Consider the following 19,798-nt stretch of genomic DNA (forward strand, 5'->3'; position numbering starts at 1 on the left):
GATGCCAATTAATGAGCTTTTGAGGGAGTGAGATTTATTTTTCTCATTTTTATTTCGAATTAAGAAATAAATATTCAAATGCATAAAAATACATGAATCGGTGGGTTTGAAGAACACCTCTGAACAACCATCTGATGCATAACATAACAGGGCAGCTCAAAACAGAACATTTCATGAGCGAATAAATGGTAGATTGATGGACAAAGATAAAATAGTTTATCCATTTTAGCTAAGTTTTATTTAAAGCTTCTGCATCCGCCTTGTACTTCATGTTCAAAGTCTTGGAGTTTGGACAGGTCACAGTTTTATTGTCCTGCTCATGAAATTCTGCCCACGTCTTCACACAATGACCAGGAGGAGTTTCAGATGCTGATGATGTGCACAGAAGAAACTAAAAGAGAGAGTTAACTGCATTGATGATCAGGATGTTTTCTTTCCTTTTTCTTCATTATACAGTTTGTTTTTGGACTTTTTATCACATACTCTGACAGTTCTGGATGTAATTTTGTCAGAGCACAACTGCATTTAATATAAAATAATAATTAGCGTCTTCTTAAAAATAAATGGCCAAAAAATAAAAATCCACGTGACAAATGTGCAGATGTTTTCAAATCTAGCGACTCATCTGCATCCAATGAAAATATTCAACACGCTCCTTGTTTTACAGTGACTTCACATGTATCTGCACCCTGAGGTTTGTGTATATGGCGGGGCAGGTTCCGGCTTGTTGCTCGGACATTTGCTCCAGTCATCTGACTACAGGCTATGTTTTCGCTGCAGTTTTTTTTTTCTTCATTTTGATGCAGCGGGAGGCGTGCCGGACCGGGCCGGGCCGGGCCAGGCTCGGCTCATAAGCTTCATGTGATCCTGCAGGGAGGTGTTTGGCTAAAAAAGACTTTTTCAACATCCAGGCTGCACCATTTGAGATCTGATCAGTGTCCCTCGCCCTCTCACGGAGCTACCTGCTTTGCCTTTTTTTGGGATATTTACATCACTTGTGCGGCGGCTTGTTCCGGAAAGTGACGCGCTGCAGTTCCGATAATGGGAGACGCTCAGTCTGCGCAACGGGAGAACAAGAAGGACGCAGCGGCTGAGGAGGAGAGCGGAAAAGTGGATGATGCTCCGGCGGAGCAGAACACTGACGACAAGGTATCTCCTTATTTCCCGCAGATCCAGGTGGATGGATTGGCCGAAATTACTCCTATATTTATGCACAAACTTTGTAATGATGATTTATCCTCCTTATTAACACATAAAGGGGTTTCAGTAGCTTTAACTGCAGTAACAAATGAATTTGTTTAAAAAAAAAAATTCATTAAAAAAAACAGTCAGAGGGTGCTATGTGTTATAGAAATGCTGAGGCTGGATTTAGTTGTTGTCAGGGCAGTGCAGCTGCTGCTTGCCAACACATCCATTAACCTCAAGATAAAGAAAAAGTCCTTGTCTCTTTTGACAGAATTGCATCCAGGACATCCAGCTATTCTGGGACTCTGACAATGGCTTTTAATTAAAAAAGCCCAAAAATGTTCCCTGCTCTTTCAGGCAGGGAACATTTATCAATTTCTTCCTGGTGAGTGCAGGTGCCAAATGAAGCCACCAACCTTTTCCTAATATCACATGAAAGTTGTTGAAAATTTGTTCCACTAAATGACCGCTTGGTTGCCGACTCTTGCTTTGGTAGTTTGTGGCTATCAGTCCCCGTTTTCACTGTTTCATTGGTGTTGCAATGGTTTTCATTTACTGTAGATGACAAAGGAAGTAGCGTGGGGGAATAATGACCTCTCATTCTTCGAGGAACCTAAGTAAAGCTCATGGGAAGGATGGAATTTCCCCTCTGCTGCACTCAGCTGAAGTCAACATCGATTATTTGTGTACAACATGATCACTGGATCATGCTGAGCAGGAAGTCAATTAGACAGCACTCTACTGTGAGAGTGAAAATAGCCCCTAATGTCTCATGAGCTACAGTTATGATGTTGTGTTTATTTATTAGCACCCTTGACCTTTGTGACTTTTAGGTGATTTCATACTGGATGGAATAATGGGCAAAATATGCTGTTAAGAAATCTTTTAACTTTGAATAAAGTCTCAAGTTTCAAAGAAGGTTAAAATGTAAAAACAAGCCACAAATATGCTAAGTGCATAAATTCATTTAATTTTTTACCCCAAAGGCCACAGTGTTTTTGCACCAGGTTAGTCTAACATAAACGTGGTACAATAATCTGATTTTTTTTTCCAAATAAACCCTAACCCTAATAACTGATGAAATATATCCTGTGTCACTCTTATTGGTACTTTTTTTTTCAAAGCCAGTCCACAAAAGTTTGGTTGTATGTTTTCTAAAATTAAACTGATTTATACTTACACCATTTAGTGGCACTTAACTAATCTGAAACCCGAATGACTGAAAACAAAGACATGCGTGTTCACAGCTCCTAATATTGGAGGCACATGTGCGTAAAATGATGAATAACTTTTGACTGGAAAAAAAATAGCTCACAGCCAACCATAATTATATTATGGCCTTTGATCTTTTGGCATATACTAATGTTTCAATTAAGAGTGTATGTTTTTTTTGTGTGTCTAGGGGAGTAAAAGCTGGTTCCTGAAGGACATGTTTCTTGTTCCTTCTTGCCCAGTCATACTTTCCAGACTAATCTGGCTCACGGATTTGAGATTGGGACAATTAGGGTTGTTAAACTGTAAGGTCATCATCAGCCCACAACAGTACTCAAGTATGTTGTTTACAAAATAGGACAAAGTTTGGAATGCTCTGTTTGTTTTCATAGAAGTACAAATTTAGATTGATTTTTCAATGCTTCTGTAGCTATGAGAGAATGGTCCCTGCTGTGGTTCTTCTATGATTACTGTCTGTTACTCAGAAACTGACTGCTGAAAGATTGATTTCTATTATTTGAGCTTTCATAAAATCTAAATGCACCACAAGAGCAGAGCTAGATTGTGCATTTTTGTTTTGTGCTTTGTTTCAGCCTCTCAAAAATAATGGGCAAATCTCTGAGATCAATGGAAAAGCAGACAGCACTATAGCCGAAGTCAATGGTCACTGTGAGGATGAGATCGCTGCAGAGGGTGGGTACTTACAATCTGTGTATTATTGCTCACTGACAGACAGTCAGCATAATTTTAACAGGCACATAGCTTGTTGAATTTCAGCAGATACAATTTCACCTGTGTCATCACTCTTTTACAGTTTTTGCAATTCAAGTGGTCTAATATCAAATATCTTTTCTGGTTTAGCTGTCCTGTCTCCAGGTGAAGATGTTCCAGAAACCACAAAGTCACTTAAAGAAGAAGATACACCCGTAGAAAATGTTGAAATTAATGAAAATGAATCACCTAATGAAGTTGATGATAATGAAGAAATGATTGAAATGGATTCAAAGCAGAATGACATCAATGAAAGTTTTAGGAGATTTTTCAGTAACATCGGTTTAAAGCTGACAGTTAAAAGAGGCTCGGCTGAAAAAGCTGAAATAGAAACAGATGTGCCTGATGAGACGAATGAGGAAGAATCAAACAGACTAGAATACATTGAGGGTACTGCAAAGGAAACCAAAAGTGAGGATACTGAACAGAATATAGATCTGACCACAGCACAGGAGACTTATGACAATGATTCAACAACATGTCCTACCCTGACAGATGCCACATCGGAGGACATCCTAGAAAATGCAGAGGTGAAAGCAACAGAGGCCAAAGAGGTTGTTGGATCTGAAAATGTAGATGCAGCAACAACTTCACCTGTACATGAAGACGAAAAGGCACAACAGGATGCCACACTTGAAGAAGACCTACATCCAACATCTCCATCTAGTCCTGAACCAGAGGTGGTTGTATCTCCAATTAAAAGGTTTTTTACAACTGGAATCTTTTCTGGACTACGGAAGAAAAAGAGGCCCACAGAAGATGAGACAACTGATAAAGAATTGGTGGAGATGGGAAAGGAAACAGTAGAGACAGCAGAAATACAACAGAATAAAGAGGAGATTAGTCTAGGTGTTGAGGCTGATACAGTTGAGACAGAAAATAAAGAAAACAAACTTAAAGAGGAGATGAATGACGGGAAATCACCTCCCACAGATGCAGTAAGCGTTACTGTCGATGAGCCTGAAATTATGAGTTCTCAAGAGAAAGTTCAAGCCAGCCCTCTGAAAAGGCTCTTATCAGGGTCTAGTTTAAAGAAACACTCCAAAAAGCAGAGAGGCAGGAAATCAAGTGACGCAAAGCTGTCAGACTCTGGAGAACACTTTTCAGATCAGCTCATGTCATCTAATGAGTCAGCTGAGCATCAGAAAGAAGAAAGTCCTGTACAACACCCTGTAGAGGCAGCAGGAGAGGAGGATGGCGCATGGGCTTCTTTCAAAAAACTTGTGACTCCGAAAAAGCGCATGAAGACGTCCTCCTTGACCAAAGAGGAGGAGACACAAATCACAGGCTCAGTAGAGGAAACAAAACCAAGTGAAGGAGAGCAAATATCAGATCACAGCACTGAAGATGGCAAAAAAAGAAAAGACTCATCTGTGTCATGGGAAGCTGTTCTATGTGGTTCTGGAAGGAGAAGAAGCCGAAGTCGAAAAACATCAGACTCTGAGGATGAAATGCCCCAAGTTGAAAATGACAACAAGAAGCAAGATTCGCCATTAGAAAGTTCAAATGAAGTAGATGAAATTTTAGCCATCTCCCCCAAACAAGTAGGAAGTCCTTCAGAGGTTGATGGAGGATCAACATGGAAATCACTGAAAAAACTTGTCACCCCCAAAAGGAAGGCCAAGAATGAGGAAGAAAGCAAAGATAATTTACAGTCTGACAGTGAAGTTGCTCAGGATGATTCCTCTTTTTCAATAAAGAATCTTCTCCCAGGTCGAAAAAAGAGGAAGTCTGCTGAAAAGCAAGACCAAGTGTCTTCAGATGAGGCTGACAAGGAAGCAGCTTCAGGTGAAGAAGACTCTGAGACACCAGCTGTGGTTCCATTGTCTGAGTTTGATACAATTGAAACAGAAGTTCACATAGAAACACAGGCTGATGTAGAAAGCCATGTGCCCAAGGAAGCAGACTATGAACTGCAGCAAGACCTCCTTGATCAGATGGCTGAACCAGTCCTGCCTTGTGACAGTCTGCAAACGGAAGTAAAGAAAGTCCAAGACAATGAGGATACTTTAGAGAATGAGGCATCTACCACTCCCGCTTCAGATGAAGAACCTGAGGACCTTACAGAATTAATCAGTAAACATCAACAACTCAGTGATATTCCAGAGGAGGGTATAATTACAGAGACCATGGCCACTCCAGCTTCAGTCACTGAAGACACAGCTAGAGATGATACTATAGCAGATGATCTGATAGAAATGACATCTGAAGCCATAACTGCTCTAGAACCAGTAGACATTACCTTGACAGATGAAACTGAGATGATCTCTGCAGTTTCCCAGCTATCAGAGTCTTCAAAAACATCAGGCAACACAACACCAGTTCCAGTAGAATATGACATCAAACATACAGAGGCACTCCTGCATGAAGTTGTTGAAACCATCTGCATAAGCCCAAAGGCAGCCCCACTCTGTTCAGATGAGATAAGCTCAGAAAGAATAGTTGGATCCGTCTCGCATCAAATACTCGAATCATTTGTAAAAGAGGAGCCAGCAATTCTGAAAATACACAGGAGATCAGATGCAACTGCCATTAAAATAGGTTTAAATGCTGAAGAACTGGACGTAATTACTGAACTTGCCGCAACAGTCCAAACAGAGAGCATATCTGAAGTCAACGAAGGTGTTTCCACAGAAATTGTATCTGAAGTTCCTACCGTGGAGTTTGACAATGCTAAAATTGTTGTAGATGAAGTTCATGAGGTCAACGTTTTACATCCAGAAGAAAGCATAAAAGAATTAGAAAGTACTGATGAGAGCCAACATCAGGTGGAAAGCCAATCTGAGGTAGACGAAGCTGAAGAAACATTATCTGAATGTGAAGAAATTGTTGCAGATGAAGGCTCTCTAGTTGATGAAAAAGAGCCCCTACAAATTGACTGTCAAGAAGTAGAATCAGCTGTTACTGTAGCAGAAGAAACTAAGGATGGAAGTGTGGAGCAGCAAGTCCAAACTCTGACACAAAAGGATGATGAAATCTTACACAATATCACTGATCAAGTTCAAGTTGAGGATAAAGATCAACCACCTGTAGAGGTGGAGGAGTTACAAGAATTAGCAGCGGCACAAGCTGCCAAATTAGAATCAGAGGAGGGTTGTGTTCAGTTGCTTGAAAAGGAAGTAATATCAGAAGATATTCCTGCAACAGAAACGATAACACATGAACCCATAGAGAAAACAAAGCCTCTCACTGAAGATAATGTTGAGGCAGAGAAGGAAGACGAACTACAAGCAGATGCTGCAGAAACTGAGCACATTGATGAACCAGAGGTGTTAGAAGCTGTACAAACAGCCACAGGTTCAGGGGAGGATAGAGTTCAATTGCCTCAAGGGGAAGTACTATCAGAGGATATTGCCACAGCTACAGATGAAACAAAACATGTAAAAGAGAACCTCATTGAAATCAGCGTTGAGCCAGAAAACAAAGAACTGAAAACAGATACTCTAAATATTGACAATCATCAAGTTGCAGAAGTTTTACAAGCTATACAAGTACCTACATTAGATTCAAAGGAGGGTAGTGTTCAATCACTTGAAAAAGAAGTTATATCAGAGGCCACTGAACAAACTGAACATGTTAAGGAACTCGAAGTATTAGAAGCTGCACAAGGAGCAAAATTAGATTCTGAAGAGGGTAGTGTCCAATCACTTGAAAAGGAATTAATATCAGAGGAGATTCCACCAACAGAAACTGTTGAACTAACACAGGCACCTGAGAGCAGTGTAGGGCCAGAGGAAGAACAATCAGTAGGGGATGCCAAAACGGACTATGTTGAAGAACCAAAAGTATTACCATCTGATGTAAATGACATTGCAACTGAAGCAGAAACTGAGGTAAAGGCATCAATGCATGCTCATGTAGTCACAGAAAGTGTTGAGGAGGGTAGCGCTCAGGAACTGGAGAAGCAAATATTGTCTGAAGATGTTCCCAAACCAGACACCAAAATTGTCATCGCTTCAGTTACAGATGAAACTGAGAGTAAAGATGTAGCAGAACTGGATCAGACTTTAAAGATAAATGAGGATCAGAAAACAGAGGGCACACAACAAGATGTTCAGGTTGGGCAGGAAAACCACATCGCTGAAGCTGTAGATGAGTTACAAACATTAACAGCAGTTCATGTATCCACTGTTAGTGAGGGAGCAAGTAGTGTTCAGGTTGTAGAAAAAACTGTATTTTCTGAAGTAACCCCAGCAACTTGTGTGGACAGAGCTGCAGTTACACATGAATCCAAGCACGAGGTGCATCTCAGTGCAGTGGTTGCCAGTGTTGAGGGAGAAAAAGAAGGTGAACTTGAAGCTGCTGTGATAAAGAGTGCTGCAGTTGAGCATGCCGTAGTAACGCAAGTGATCACATGTCATCTGAAAGATGTTTCAACCACTATACCTGATGTTTTGATAGAGAAAACATCAGACATTCATGAACCCTTGATTAACACATTAGTAAGTGAGATAGAATTCGAGGAGACAGTCATGAGTGCAACACCACTAGTGAAAGATGAAGTGATTAAGACAGCAGAGGAAGGTAGTGTGATTATGATGATGAATGTGCCATCAGTACAGTTTGAGGACAATCACAGAATTCAAGTGCAGGTGGTCGATGTTGATGTCAAATCAGCCGAGACAATTGTTGACACAGCGCTAGAGGTAGGGGTAACAGAAACCAAAGAAGTTATAGATGTTTGTAATGAAACAGTTAAAGAAGTGGACACGCTCTCTGCCACATCGAAGACTGAAGAATTAATTAATAAGGAAAGCAAGGTGACCATTCAAGAAGTTATTCAACATGTAAAGGAGAAAGTACCAGAGACAGTACCTGAATCAGTCCTTGTCAACTTGGAACAAAAAGTTATGAAACAGCCAGATGCTGTGACAGAGGAGAGTGAGATAGCTGAACAACAAGTGCTCGAGGATCTAACGCAAACACCTGATATTCCAGGAAGTTTAGATGTCTCTGTCCATGATTGCAAAGAGGATTTTGAGGAACCTAAAGATGAAATTAATGAGGAATCGCCAATTCCACAAATTGCCCAGAGTCAGATTGTAACCCCTAGTAACAGTGGAGTAATAGTCCCCCAAAACACTGGAATAGTCTCGTCAATAGGTAATGTTGAGTCTCCCTCTAGCCTTTCTTTAGAATTCAAACTTAACATACAGTTTGGGCAAGCAAGGGCACCAGTTTCTCCACCACCTGCAACAGAGAGGATCGAAACAGTTAAAAAGACAGATGTGTCTGAAGTCGGCGTTCAGGTAGTAGAACCCGAAAAGCAAATAGATCCAACACAAAATGCTGAGGGCCAGAAACAGACAGAGTTAACTGAGGTTGCTGTTCAGGCAACAGAAATCACAGAACCAGAACCAACTAACATCAATTCAACAGACAGAGCAGTGATCATGAATCAACCAGTACTACTGGATGTTGGCATGCAAGCAATGGAAACAGGAAAACCAGTAGAGCAAATCAAATCAACAGACAGAGTAACGCCCAATGTCCAGGCAACAGAGACAATACAAACAGTAAGGCAAACAGAGAAAACAGAAATGTTCCTGAGTCAGCCAGTGCTGTCTGAAGCTTGTGACCAAGAAACAAAAGCAAAGGAACCTGTTAAACAAACCGAGGAGGAAAATGACCAGGATGTGTGGTTGGATGCTGAGGAAGACATTTACACTCAAGGGGAATCAGAGGTGCCTCTTCATGAGGAGGAGGAACGTCTAGAACAACAGACAGAAAGTGACCGGGACAAAAAGGCAGTACCTCAACATGAGCTTGAAATGGCTTCTAATTTCAAGATTGAGGAAGAAGAAAGTCAACAAGAAATGCTCATAGCAGGAGCAACATGTGAAATTGAGAGTGAGGGTGAAGATTTTGCTGTTGCACTTGAGCATCCAGAAACTGCAACTGCAACCATCACTAAGATGGAGTGGGATTAAATCAGCCTAACTTCAACGTCATTAAAAGGTAAGCGTCTTCATTTGCTTTTGTTTTAATATCTTTTTTTTTTTCAGGATCTGGCCCATGAATCAACTTGCTCTAACATTGAAATCATGCATCACAGTCATTGGAATATCCAAATTAATTAATATTATGATTTTTTTTTTTTCTTTCAAGGTTGGGCGATCAAAAAGGATGTCACTCAAGTTTGTAAGGAGTTATCAAAAAGCCATTATAGAGAAGGACTGACTGGTAGAAGAAAACTACAGGAAACAGCATTTTGCTGCTTTTATTTGGCATTATGCTCAATCAAATATATTCCAATATTTACTGATGAAACTTGTCTTGATTTGTAATATTATTTTATTAACATTATAAAATTTGTGATTTATGAATGGGATCTAGCAAGAGACGTATCAACTGGAAAAGTGCTACTCTTCTCAGGGGATGCAGTGTAATTTTAGAAGTGTGACACTGAACTACATCCTCTTTGCAGTTGCCTCTTTCAGTAAATTTAATGAGTTGCTTGCTGTAGAGTGTAATTTTAATAACTAATCATGTCAGATCTTTTCAATCATATTTCACATTATATTCTGTTTTTGAATAGAATGTATATGTCTAGGAGAACAAGAGAGTATTTTTATTAACAATGTCTTTTTTAATGGTAAACTGCTTCAAAAACATTTGTGTAAGTGTTAAAAACATAATTCATAATGTATGTGACCTAGGTAAGGCAAATTAATTTCTCTTGATATATAGTATATTAGTATATGTAGATATTTCACAGCTTTCACTATGCATCAATCTATGTTCATATGTGCAATTGTTTAACCATTTAATCTTAAAACACATAACTCCTAATATATGCAGGTAAAAACAATAGGCAGCATACCCCAGATATATAGTATTACTGTATATTACCTTGTACATAATGACTGTTTTAATGCTTACACAAGCCAAACTGTGCTAATTTTGAGTCTTCAACAATTTCTACTGTGACATGTTTAAAATAGAAAAAAAGAGCATGATGAGCGCATGGCACATCTTTGTTTTTCAAAAAGTAATAATTTACACTATATTTTTGATTTCAAGTTTAAATGAATCTTAACATATGTATTTATCATTAATATAATTATAATCTGCAGAGCCTTAAACTTAAACAATCATGGCAGCTTTACTTGTCCTGTTTTATTTCCCAGCTTTTTGTGTCTGGTGTCAATGAACTTATGGTATAAATAACACCGTAAGCTTGGTAAGGACAATGAGTGGTATGGGTGAAAGAAGAAATAAGGTTATGACAGGCTATTTGTTGTGTCTGAATTTTTTTCACATATACTGACTCTTTTGGAAAATTCTTTCTGGTCTGATATGTGATGTCAACTAATGACTAAATGTAAAACATAGACCTGTGTTACCTGTGTTTATATTTACCAGTGTTTTATTAATAAAATATTATTTTATTTGAATAAATTAATACCTGTACATTTCAAGTATTTCTTGTATTTATGTATGTACATTTTACATGCAAAAGCTGAAACATAACAGGCAAACATTTAAAACAAATAATGGTTTTATTACATTCTCTATAACACAGCAATCATAGTTGTAGTTTTGGATTAGATGAATTAGATATATTCCAGAATATTGTTTTCTTTTTTCTACTGCTAGTGTTCATACACAAGAATAATGACACATGCTGAGGTGAGTCTGTGCCCTCATATCCCTTAAAAAATTGTCTCTTTCATACTGAAGAACATACATAGAATTTTGCATATAATGTAAACATTAAATGAAAATGATTGAACACATATATTCAGCCAACAAAACTCAAAAAACATTACTGTTTGGTCAGCTGATCTCAGAGGTTTATGAAGTCCCACTGATGCCCTTTGTTTTCACAAATGCAATAAACAGTAAATGTGTATAAAATAATGCAACCCTCAAGCCATGATCTCCAGCAAAACAGTAAAGAAACTGTGAATAAAATAATTTATTTAATTTGTTTTTCGATTTATTGTGTGTTGTCGAAATGTATGTGCTCTACAACATGACCAGTAAGACATATAAAAATGTTTAGGTCCGTTTCATAATTTCAGTGGCTTCTAGAAAACACTGTCACATATTACTGTCAGAGTACCTTTGTGTAGTCCAGCATTCTTCCTTTGTCACTTCTCGTACCCTGTTTAGACTTGTGCACTATGAGGAGGAGTAGTTCAGAAGATCATTTTTGTAAGTTCAAACATAACCTACAAGAAAAACAAAGCAACAGATGTAACATTGTTTGAATGAGAGAGGTTATAAGCGTTTTTAAGTGCAGCAGTGTGATATTGCTGCAAGGTGTAGATCCCAGGTTTGATGTGATGAATTAAAGTTCAAAACAAAAGCCAGTTTTACAAAAAAAAAAAACATTACATCTTACACGAGGCATGAAAGATTTCTTTTACCTCTATAGTGATGAGGATGACTATCATCCACTCCAGCCTCAAGCTGTGCTTCTCACTCAGGTGGCTCCTCATCAGGTCTGTCAACTGTGTGCAATGTTCCAGCTTCTCATTCACAACCTAAAGACACAGACAATGTTTCAAGCTTACATCAGAAACAAAGCATGTGCCTATTTACCCTCTTCAGTGTCAGAGTGGGACTCTATATTACAGCTACGGTGTCAAATAAAGTTAGGTCAGGTTTAATTACATTGACCCTGCGGTTGATGCTGAGGAACTGGCAGGTCTTATCATAGAGTTTTTCCAGGTTTTCTCGGTCCCAGTAGAAATCGGGTGTGAGGAGCAGGTCAGACCTCAGGTTTATACAGTGTCTGTCAAAGGAGGATGTAAATACAAACATTTTAAATATAAATGTTGAAAATCCTACTTTATGAATGAGACTCAAGTTAAAGTCAAGTCATTCCAGTAACTGAGAATAAAACAGAGGGCCAACAATAGTTCTTGCAAATGCATATACTTTAAAAAAAAAAATCCTTTTAGCTTTAGTAGTTAGTGATAGTAACTACTGTGGGTTAATATGAATGTCAACATATTTGTTACTGCTTGGAAGACTCAAACATCCACTGAGCTGACAAAAAAACCTTGAATCCAAAATTAGAAAGGTTGAATGAGCTGCCATTTAGACATAACAGAATTTACCTTAATGTGAAAAGTTCTCCTATTTTCTGCATAACCTCTGCAGAGGACAACTTAACTCTTCTGCCAGACTTCAGCGTCTGAGGGAAAAAAAGAAAACTAAATTAGGGCATTAGCATTAAGGGGAGAACGGATGTTTTAAAATAACAGCATGATCTGTCTCACACACAAACAGTCAACCGTGGCAGATGATCAATTATTAATAATTTCTTGCTGCTGGTTGTTAAGTGTCCACTGTACCTCTGGAATTGATTGAATTGACTCCACAAAGTCGTCTAATGACACCTCCCATATCGCCAGCTTCACTGGAAAAGAAGCCCAGAGGTTAGACTCTCACACCAGACTGAGTAGAGTGCTACCATTAAACAGACCTTTATGATTTATAGTTGAAACACAAGTTCTCACCTGACAAACATAAAGCATTAGAAAATGCAAATTTCTCCAGAACAGCTTCATGTTGCTCAATCTCATCACTCAAAATAAAGTTGCCGCGCTCAAGCTTCGTATTTCCTCTGAAGAAGAAATGATTTGTTTTACAACAGCTGCAAGAAGTGTGGAGGTACAAATAAACAAGACAGAAGGTGGAGCAGAACATACACTCCAACAGTGTAGTTTATCTCTTCATTTTCCCAGTGGACTAATGCTACTTCATACGGCTGGATCTCATGATGTTCCAATATTCTCAACACGTTCTTCATCTGGAAATAGTAAAAAAAATTGACATGGTCAAAGAAGTATATTACAATTAATGAAATATTACACTTTATAGATTGTATGTAGTTTTGTTTACCGTTTTCTCCTCAACATTCCAGAAAACTACTGAGCCTTCCCTGAAATTTCAGATTGGAAAAGTCAGTCTATGATTGGCCCAAAAAAGTTACACTATAACAAGGCATGCTATCTTTTCAGATTTTTCAATTTTAGTTTAGTACCATTTCAAAAAATCTTCAATACTTTACTTGAGAAATGTAAACATGTTTTTCTATAACTATTTTCTTCATAGAACAAAACATGCCAAACTTCTCAGAGCATCAGTGTTTAATCTTCACACAAGCAGTCAAACAACAACTTTGCGTCAATAAAACACTTTCTCAATTTAAAAAAACATATGATTTAGATCAGTAAATATCTGATGGAAAAAACCAAGTAATCTAAGTTAAATTTCAATACTTGATACTTAAGTTTTTGATATTGGATCCTGGGGACACATTTCTGTCAGTACTCAAAAAGTATTAAGGTTCAATACCCAGCCCTATCAAATTAAAAGCATTGTATATTATGCTATCCTTTTAAATAATTTAGCACTGCATAATTTACATTGAAGACAAAGCCTAAAACAAAAAAAGAAAAAGATGTTATTTCTACCTGAAGAAGAACATGAGAGCATTGTCATCTGGTTTTGCAGCCATGTCTGTGCTTATCACCAGCACATTTGAGGCATCTGAAATTAAAATATGATTGTCATATGATGTCATAAAATGTCAATGTTGTTCCAAGAAGCATATGTATATATGTACATATATCACAACTAATTTCTTGAAAAGTTGTAATCTGTGTAATTTTGATTCATACCTCTTGGTAAATCTATCTCATCGAAGCCATGGGTTATCAAGTCATGGCAAAGTGTTGGCAAATGATACTGATCTGCGGTTGCAAAGGCAATACATTGCATCATATCCTACAGAGAAAACAGGATTGGATTAATCATTGTAGCATGTATCAACATTTAAAAAACACCAGTCATTATTCTGGTTATCTACCTTGTCCTCTTTCAGAGAAGGCTGATTGGCTCTAGAAGGTTGTTTTGTCCTTGGTCCTTTGGGAACTTTTTTTCCAGGCACCGTCACTGGTTTTAAACTTGATTTTAACATTGACTTCACAAGGTCTGATGAATAAAAACGATTCTGTCCACTTCCACATTTACCCAGTATCCCAGGGTCACCACACAAAGTGCTGTTAAAACTTTCAAATCCACCTAAAGCTGGAAAAACACGTCTTGTATGCGTCTGCTGTTGGTGAAGAGTGTTTAACAAACAGGTCCTTGAGATCCCTGGTCCAGACAAGTTTGAGTGAGTCCTGGGTTTGGATTCATACTTATGTAGTTGGATAGACTGGGAGAGACTGGCCGAGGCACAGATGCAGACTGGGTTCCTCTCTACACGCCACTGTGCTCCCAGTTTGGACCACAACTTCCGGAGAAGCATCTTCTCATATACACAGCTGTACAGGTGAGTTGCAACATAAGCATCAGGTGTTAATACTATGTGCATCATAGAAGTAACACTTTTCTTTAATTAGTGGCTTTAAAATGGTTGACAAATCATTTACTAATACTTTATAAGTCATTAATAAGAACAATACTTGGGTTGCCAGGTTGTGCAAAATTCTCCTCAAGCATGACACTGCTTTTCTTTCTAGCTAGCTCTTTTAATTCAATAGGGAGACCTCTTAAATGGATTGCTTGACCACCATCTTCTACAAAAGGATTACAAGACTAAACCAGAAATCCATTTCTCAACTGCTCAAGATAAATGGCCAAACAGTCCATTGCAGAGATCTCTCTAATGACCTACAAGAGCTAACTAGAAAGATAGATGGTACAGAAAGTGGTACCAATTATGATCTAATTTAAAATTGCGAGCATTACAGAACTCTATAAAGCATCCTGAAGCTATGACCCAAATGGATATACATTTAAAATCTTCAATTTGAAACATCTTAACTGTTAACAGAAAAATAGGAACCAAAACAAGCAAGACTGACCTTGACTTTAATAGCTAACCATATCCTCACTAGTAGTCTGGTTACAATTTACACACGACTATACACATTCAGACTGTGAGAATGTGTGATTTATACACGAAAAACAAATACGGTTGAATACCTGGCACTGTCTTTAAGTACAAGCTAACAGAAGTGGTTAACATGAACATGCTGCTGCAAAACAGTGTGTAGATATGGGGCCGTTAGCCGTTAGTTAGCTTACCAGTCAACGAAAAAGAGGCGATTCAGAACATGTCGACGTTAAAAGGGTTTCACCAGTAAAGAAAACGGCGGTAGCTCGAAGTCGTACGTTAAAGTATAATAGTGAACTTTTCATTTGCTACATGTCAATGTGCACGACAGCGAGAGGAGGCGTGTTCCTTGTTTGTTAATAAAGTTTTGTTGCCGCTCATTTCCTGTTTGACATGACGTAATAAAGTGATGTACGTAAGAAGCCCGGAACGCTGACTGGCAGGTAAGTTATTTTGTTGTTTTTAATTAAAACGATTCTATTGTGATTTCTGTGGGGCTATGAGCATATAGTCTACATGGAATTATAATAAAGAGTAAACAGTGAGAGGGAGAGCGACTTCAGACAAAGCCATGGTCAAAGTTAAAGTTGAGGCCATTGAGATTTGTAGGGAGGGCTACCTGCAAGTATAAAATTAGGGCTACAAATCCAAATGGTCACATTGACCTTCACATGCATGTTCATCAACCTCTCTTCCATTGGGTTATTATAAAACAATTAAAAAAAAATTGATCAAGTCTTTTGATGTCAGCGGTTCTGTTATAGCACCCCCTCTGGTGGAGCCTGGTATAGCCTGTGTTTGGTGTTGCCAGGAGACTTGTTAAAACAGTAACACAAGTACCAACTGTATACTCACTTCCCCTGCAACACATCTAATTATGGAAGTTTTGGAAAACACTTGTGAGGTACGCTTTGCTAAATAAATTAATTTTACCCCTCTGTTTGGTAGACATTAGTCAGAACTAAATTGCACCATATGTTGGCAACTTCTTAATCAGGCTTTACTTTTTTGGCATCCAAATAATGGAAAAGTTTCATTGCTATAGAATTTGTAATGACTCTTTAATGCTATTTGGCTTGTTAATTATTAGGTGGACCAGTCTAATGAGAAGGAGAGGTTGAAAATGAGGATGGCTGTTTTGGAGGAGAGTGTGAAGTCCTCCGAGGTGGAGTGTAAAGCCAGCAGAGAGACAGTGCTGAGGCTGGTGGCGGAGCTGGACCGAGAGAGGAGGAAGACTGCCAGCAGTGCAGCAGCATTCGATTCACTCAAAGTGGTATTTACACAACTTTTAAACATCACTAACTTAACTTTACAGTACAGTTAGTGTACAGTTCACACTTAAGACAATTCTGACCAGACACCAACAGAAAAATCTACAAATGTTTTAATTATTTGGATTCTTCATGTTGTGTTAATGCAACTATTCTGTTGATATTTTTAAATTTTGTTTCTCATCATGAAGGTGTGAATACTGTTTCACAGCTATTTCCACTGCAAGTAATACAGCTGTGTTGGGAAAATAGAGATGATTTGTTTATTTATTTATTAACTTGTTAATTGTTGGTTTAAAAGTAGTCAAATTGAAGACTGAACTCTGCACTTAAATGATTTAAAAACCACATATGAAATTTCTGCCAGGACTTGGTCTTATATTAAATATTTGACAAGGTTGTGTGGTGCAGCTCTTCACAGTTATGTTGTCTGTTTCAGGAGTTAGATGGCCTGGTGGTGGGAAGGAGGAGTGTTGAGATGGATAAAGAAACTCTAATGGAGAGGCTTGAGGCCAGCAAGAGGGTGATAGAGGCAGCTCGGCGAGAGTCAAACTGTTTGGAGAAACAGGTGGAGGAGCTTGAAAGAAAGCTGCACTCAAGCCAAGGAGAGACTCAGGCAGCTGAAGACAAACTACAGAGGTTCTTGAAAAAAGTGGCAGGTCTGCTGCAGGTTAAGTCTGAAAATGTCATCCTGCCTACCGAGAGAGATATTTTACAGAAACTGGATAAGGTGAGGAGTCAGTGGGGATTAATGCCACAACACGACCTACTGGCATAGAGAAGAGAAATAGTCTTAAAGGGTAAAAACTACACTCACATTTAAAAATAACAACTCTATCATGAGACCAACACGTGTAATCCTGGGGACTCGAATGACAAATGCATTGGTCTCAAAATAAAGTTGTTCTTTACATTTCAAGTGTTGGAGTTTTTGGCCCTGTGGACAAGAGATTAAAAAAATGTCATAGCCTCATTTCTGTGCTCTGTCAGTGTTACATTATATATTATTGGATTATTATTTCTGATGCATTGACATGTAAGCAGCATTTCATTGTAGCGGGTTGCAGCAGAGTTATATACAGTTGGTTAGTGGCTTAATTTACTTTATAACAATGCATTATATTTTATTTTGTATGTTTCTTTTAATATTCATCTGCCAAATAATCAGTGACTACATCTGTCACATAAATGGAGTAAAAAGTATGAAGTAGCAAGGAATTAAAATACTCAGGTGAAGTACAAGTACCTTGAAATTCTACGTAAGTACAGTACTTGAGTAAATGTATGTAGTTTCTTTCCACCACTGGTCTCCATGTGTATCTTTGCATTAAGTCTTCCACGTCCTACTTTAAAATAAACACTGGTATCCTTGCTACATTGCTCGGGGGCAGTCGTAGTGATAGTGACTGTTCTGCAGACTGTGTCAGAGATGGATACCAGGCTGTGTCATGTCTCCGAGGAGCTGAGGGAGCAGACGGAGCTCCAGGAGAGTGCACTACAGAGGGCGCAGCTCGCAGAGCAGCAAGTTCAGGACCTGAGGGAGAGACTGCAAGGTCTGGAGACTGAGCTGCTGACAGCGGACATGCATCGTGACGGGCTTCAACACAGCAAACAGCATGTGAGTAAAGTAGCGGGTGAAAAGGAGGTACAGTTACAGGCACATTAAATGGGTAATGTATTTCTATATAGTCCAGTGGCATACATCCATGGCAACTCACCGTTTGTTTTCACAGTATGAGGAGTTCCTGGAACAGCTGTCAGAGACAATGATGGTTGACAGTATTGCTCTGGATCTAGGCTTCGACATGAGACTGAAAGTCATCTTGTCACGTGCAGAACAACTTGTCAAACAAGAAGGAAATGCTCTGATGGAGAGCAAAAGTCTAACTTATAGTTTACAGCGAAAGGTATTAGATAGATATCATCTTTTACTTCTGTAGTGATGAAAAGTTTCTTCTCTAAAAGTATGAATAAACAAAACAGATGTTGTGTTGCATGACCAGTGATGCACCTGTAATCAAAAATGTCCTTTTCCCAGTTAAAATTACAGAAGGACCAACTAGAGAGTAAATCATTACACATTCAGCTTCTGCGGAAGAAGGTGTCAGAGCTGGAGGAGGAGAAGAGGTGTCGGTCAGCGTTGGCTGTGGAACGAGATGATGCTCATCTGGAGGCCAGGAAGCTGCAGAAAAAAATAGAGCGTCTCCAGGGCGAGCTGAAGGCCACCAAGCTGTCCAACACTGAGCTCAAGGCCCAGCTCTCCCACACTAATGAGCTCAAGGTAGAGGGGACAAGGGTTCAGACCCAAAGTCGATCCAGAGGCATTTTTACCTCATGATGTTTAGTGTATTTGCATTAATATTTAGGTATGGGTAGCTGGAAATAGGGGATAATATTTAACTGTGCACCAATTATGTAAAGCAAGTTGGTTCTGAAATCAACCATATATATTTTAAGTATCTGAGTATGTGAGAACAACAAACAAACATCATCTCCTTGATAAAGTCATCGAATAACGGTTGTTTCACTAAACACTTCTGTCTGACATGCCAAGTGTAAAGTCATGCAACAGAGTCAGACCATGCAGGAGCAGAAAAAGAGGCTGGATCAGCTGGTGGAGGGGAAAGCCAAGGTGGAGAAGAAACTGAGCTCAGTGAGCTCAGACCTACAGAGCCAAGAGACGAAGACCAGAGAGGACCAGCAGCGACTCATCACCCTCAGACAGAGCCTGGCTCAGCTGTCTGAGAGGGAGAGAGAAGTAAGGGTGTGATGAACATGAAAAGTGTTGTTCTGCAATGTTAGATCCATTTGAGGGGGGAGAAATGTCTATTTACCATTTATTCACCATTATCTATTGCTATTAAAGACGCTTTAAATATAAAGCAAATACTGTTATCTTCACATATAATGTATACTTGATATTTCCATGTCCTTTACGTCATCAGTTGGCTCTTTCCATTCTTTAAAAACAATCTTTTCCTACTCTAAATATACTATATTGAAGTAATTAAATCTTAGTTATCAGTAATAATAAAGAATGTTTTAGAGTGTTAACAGTTTTAAAGTGTTAAATTCAACTATATTCTTTTTTCTGTCCATTGTTCAGTTAGTCGATTTCCGGATGGTTGTTTCCCAGATGCTTGGTTTAGATGCCACGGCGCTGCCTCTCCCAAATTATGAAATAATCAAATTACTAGAGGCCCTTCTTCACGCTCATCATCACCATCACCACCTTCATCACCATGTGAATATGCCCTGGCATTGTCCTACTCACCAGAGGCCTTATCTACCCAAAATCCAGGATCTTCCTCACAGCTCCTCCTTGGATATTTCTACCTCCAGGTCTGCATGTCCAGAAGATGCAGTTCCCCTTTAAGAAACCTAGATTTATACATTATACTTATGCCAAACAGCACTTAAGGTGTAAAGGTATTATTGTTTTAAAATAGACCTTATACAGTATGAACTGATCTCTAAAAACATGCTTTCCTATTTG

At 38.7% G+C, this 19,798-nt stretch overlaps 3 protein-coding genes across 3 annotated transcripts; 2 read left to right on the forward strand and 1 right to left on the reverse strand.

Annotated features, from left to right (window-relative positions):
- The first annotated feature begins 1,041 nt into the window (after positions 1 to 1,041).
- LOC111225733 (A-kinase anchor protein 12-like) lies at positions 1,042 to 10,529 on the forward strand. Its single transcript, XM_022750754.1, has 5 exons — positions 1,042 to 1,149; positions 2,991 to 3,090; positions 3,274 to 6,439; positions 7,379 to 9,126; positions 9,277 to 10,529. The coding sequence occupies exons 1-4, from the start codon at positions 1,042 to 1,044 to the stop codon at positions 9,096 to 9,098; spliced, it is 5,094 nt and encodes a 1,697-aa protein (XP_022606475.1). The 3' UTR covers positions 9,099 to 9,126; positions 9,277 to 10,529.
- Positions 10,530 to 10,595: 66 nt separating this feature from the next.
- On the reverse strand, positions 10,596 to 15,388 carry rmnd1 (required for meiotic nuclear division 1 homolog). The gene is made up of 12 exons (XM_022750178.1): positions 15,223 to 15,388; positions 13,997 to 14,456; positions 13,809 to 13,914; positions 13,602 to 13,677; positions 13,027 to 13,066; positions 12,834 to 12,934; positions 12,642 to 12,748; positions 12,477 to 12,541; positions 12,240 to 12,316; positions 11,791 to 11,911; positions 11,544 to 11,660; positions 10,596 to 11,345 (listed from the first exon to the last, which is right to left on the reverse strand). Exons 2-12 carry the CDS (start codon positions 14,438 to 14,440, stop codon positions 11,313 to 11,315), a joined length of 1,287 nt encoding a protein of 428 aa, XP_022605899.1. The 5' UTR covers positions 14,441 to 14,456; positions 15,223 to 15,388; the 3' UTR covers positions 10,596 to 11,312.
- Positions 15,389 to 15,862: 474 nt separating this feature from the next.
- ccdc170 (coiled-coil domain containing 170) lies at positions 15,863 to 19,761 on the forward strand. The gene is made up of 8 exons (XM_022750176.1): positions 15,863 to 15,935; positions 16,122 to 16,304; positions 16,742 to 17,032; positions 17,720 to 17,920; positions 18,036 to 18,209; positions 18,341 to 18,583; positions 18,857 to 19,060; positions 19,409 to 19,761. The coding sequence occupies exons 1-8, from the start codon at positions 15,909 to 15,911 to the stop codon at positions 19,676 to 19,678; spliced, it is 1,593 nt and encodes a 530-aa protein (XP_022605897.1). The 5' UTR covers positions 15,863 to 15,908; the 3' UTR covers positions 19,679 to 19,761.
- The last annotated feature ends 37 nt before the right edge of the window (positions 19,762 to 19,798 follow it).

The sequence above is a fragment of the Seriola dumerili genome, unplaced genomic scaffold (assembly GCF_002260705.1).
Source record: "Seriola dumerili isolate Sdu_G_001 unplaced genomic scaffold, Sdu_1.0 BDQW01000149.1, whole genome shotgun sequence".
NCBI classification, from domain to species: domain Eukaryota; kingdom Metazoa; phylum Chordata; class Actinopteri; order Carangiformes; family Carangidae; genus Seriola; species Seriola dumerili.

What these genes read in the sequence shown, in the direction of transcription:
- LOC111225733 (XM_022750754.1), top strand. Translation starts at nt 1,042, where the DNA reads ATGGGAGACGCTCAGTCTGCGCAACGGGAGAACAAGAAGGACGCAGCG. An exon ending in AGCAGAACACTGACGACAAG is followed by an intron (nt 1,150 to 2,990) that starts GTATCTCCTTAT and finishes GCTTTGTTTCAG; the next exon opens with CCTCTCAAAAATAATGGGCA. An exon ending in GGATGAGATCGCTGCAGAGG is followed by an intron (nt 3,091 to 3,273) that starts GTGGGTACTTAC and finishes TCCTGTCTCCAG; the next exon opens with GTGAAGATGTTCCAGAAACC.
- rmnd1 (XM_022750178.1), bottom strand. Translation starts at nt 14,440, where the DNA reads ATGCTTCTCCGGAAGTTGTGGTCCAAACTGGGAGCACAGTGGCGTGTA. An exon ending in CTTCTCTGAAAGAGGACAAG is followed by an intron (nt 13,915 to 13,996) that starts GTAGATAACCAG and finishes TTTTCTCTGTAG; the next exon opens with GATATGATGCAATGTATTGC. An exon ending in CAATTCAATCAATTCCAGAG is followed by an intron (nt 12,317 to 12,476) that starts GTACAGTGGACA and finishes TTTTTCCCTCAG; the next exon opens with ACGCTGAAGTCTGGCAGAAG.
- ccdc170 (XM_022750176.1), top strand. Translation starts at nt 15,909, where the DNA reads ATGGAAGTTTTGGAAAACACTTGTGAG. An exon ending in TTTTACAGAAACTGGATAAG is followed by an intron (nt 17,033 to 17,719) that starts GTGAGGAGTCAG and finishes ACTGTTCTGCAG; the next exon opens with ACTGTGTCAGAGATGGATAC. An exon ending in TGTCTGAGAGGGAGAGAGAA is followed by an intron (nt 19,061 to 19,408) that starts GTAAGGGTGTGA and finishes TCCATTGTTCAG; the next exon opens with TTAGTCGATTTCCGGATGGT.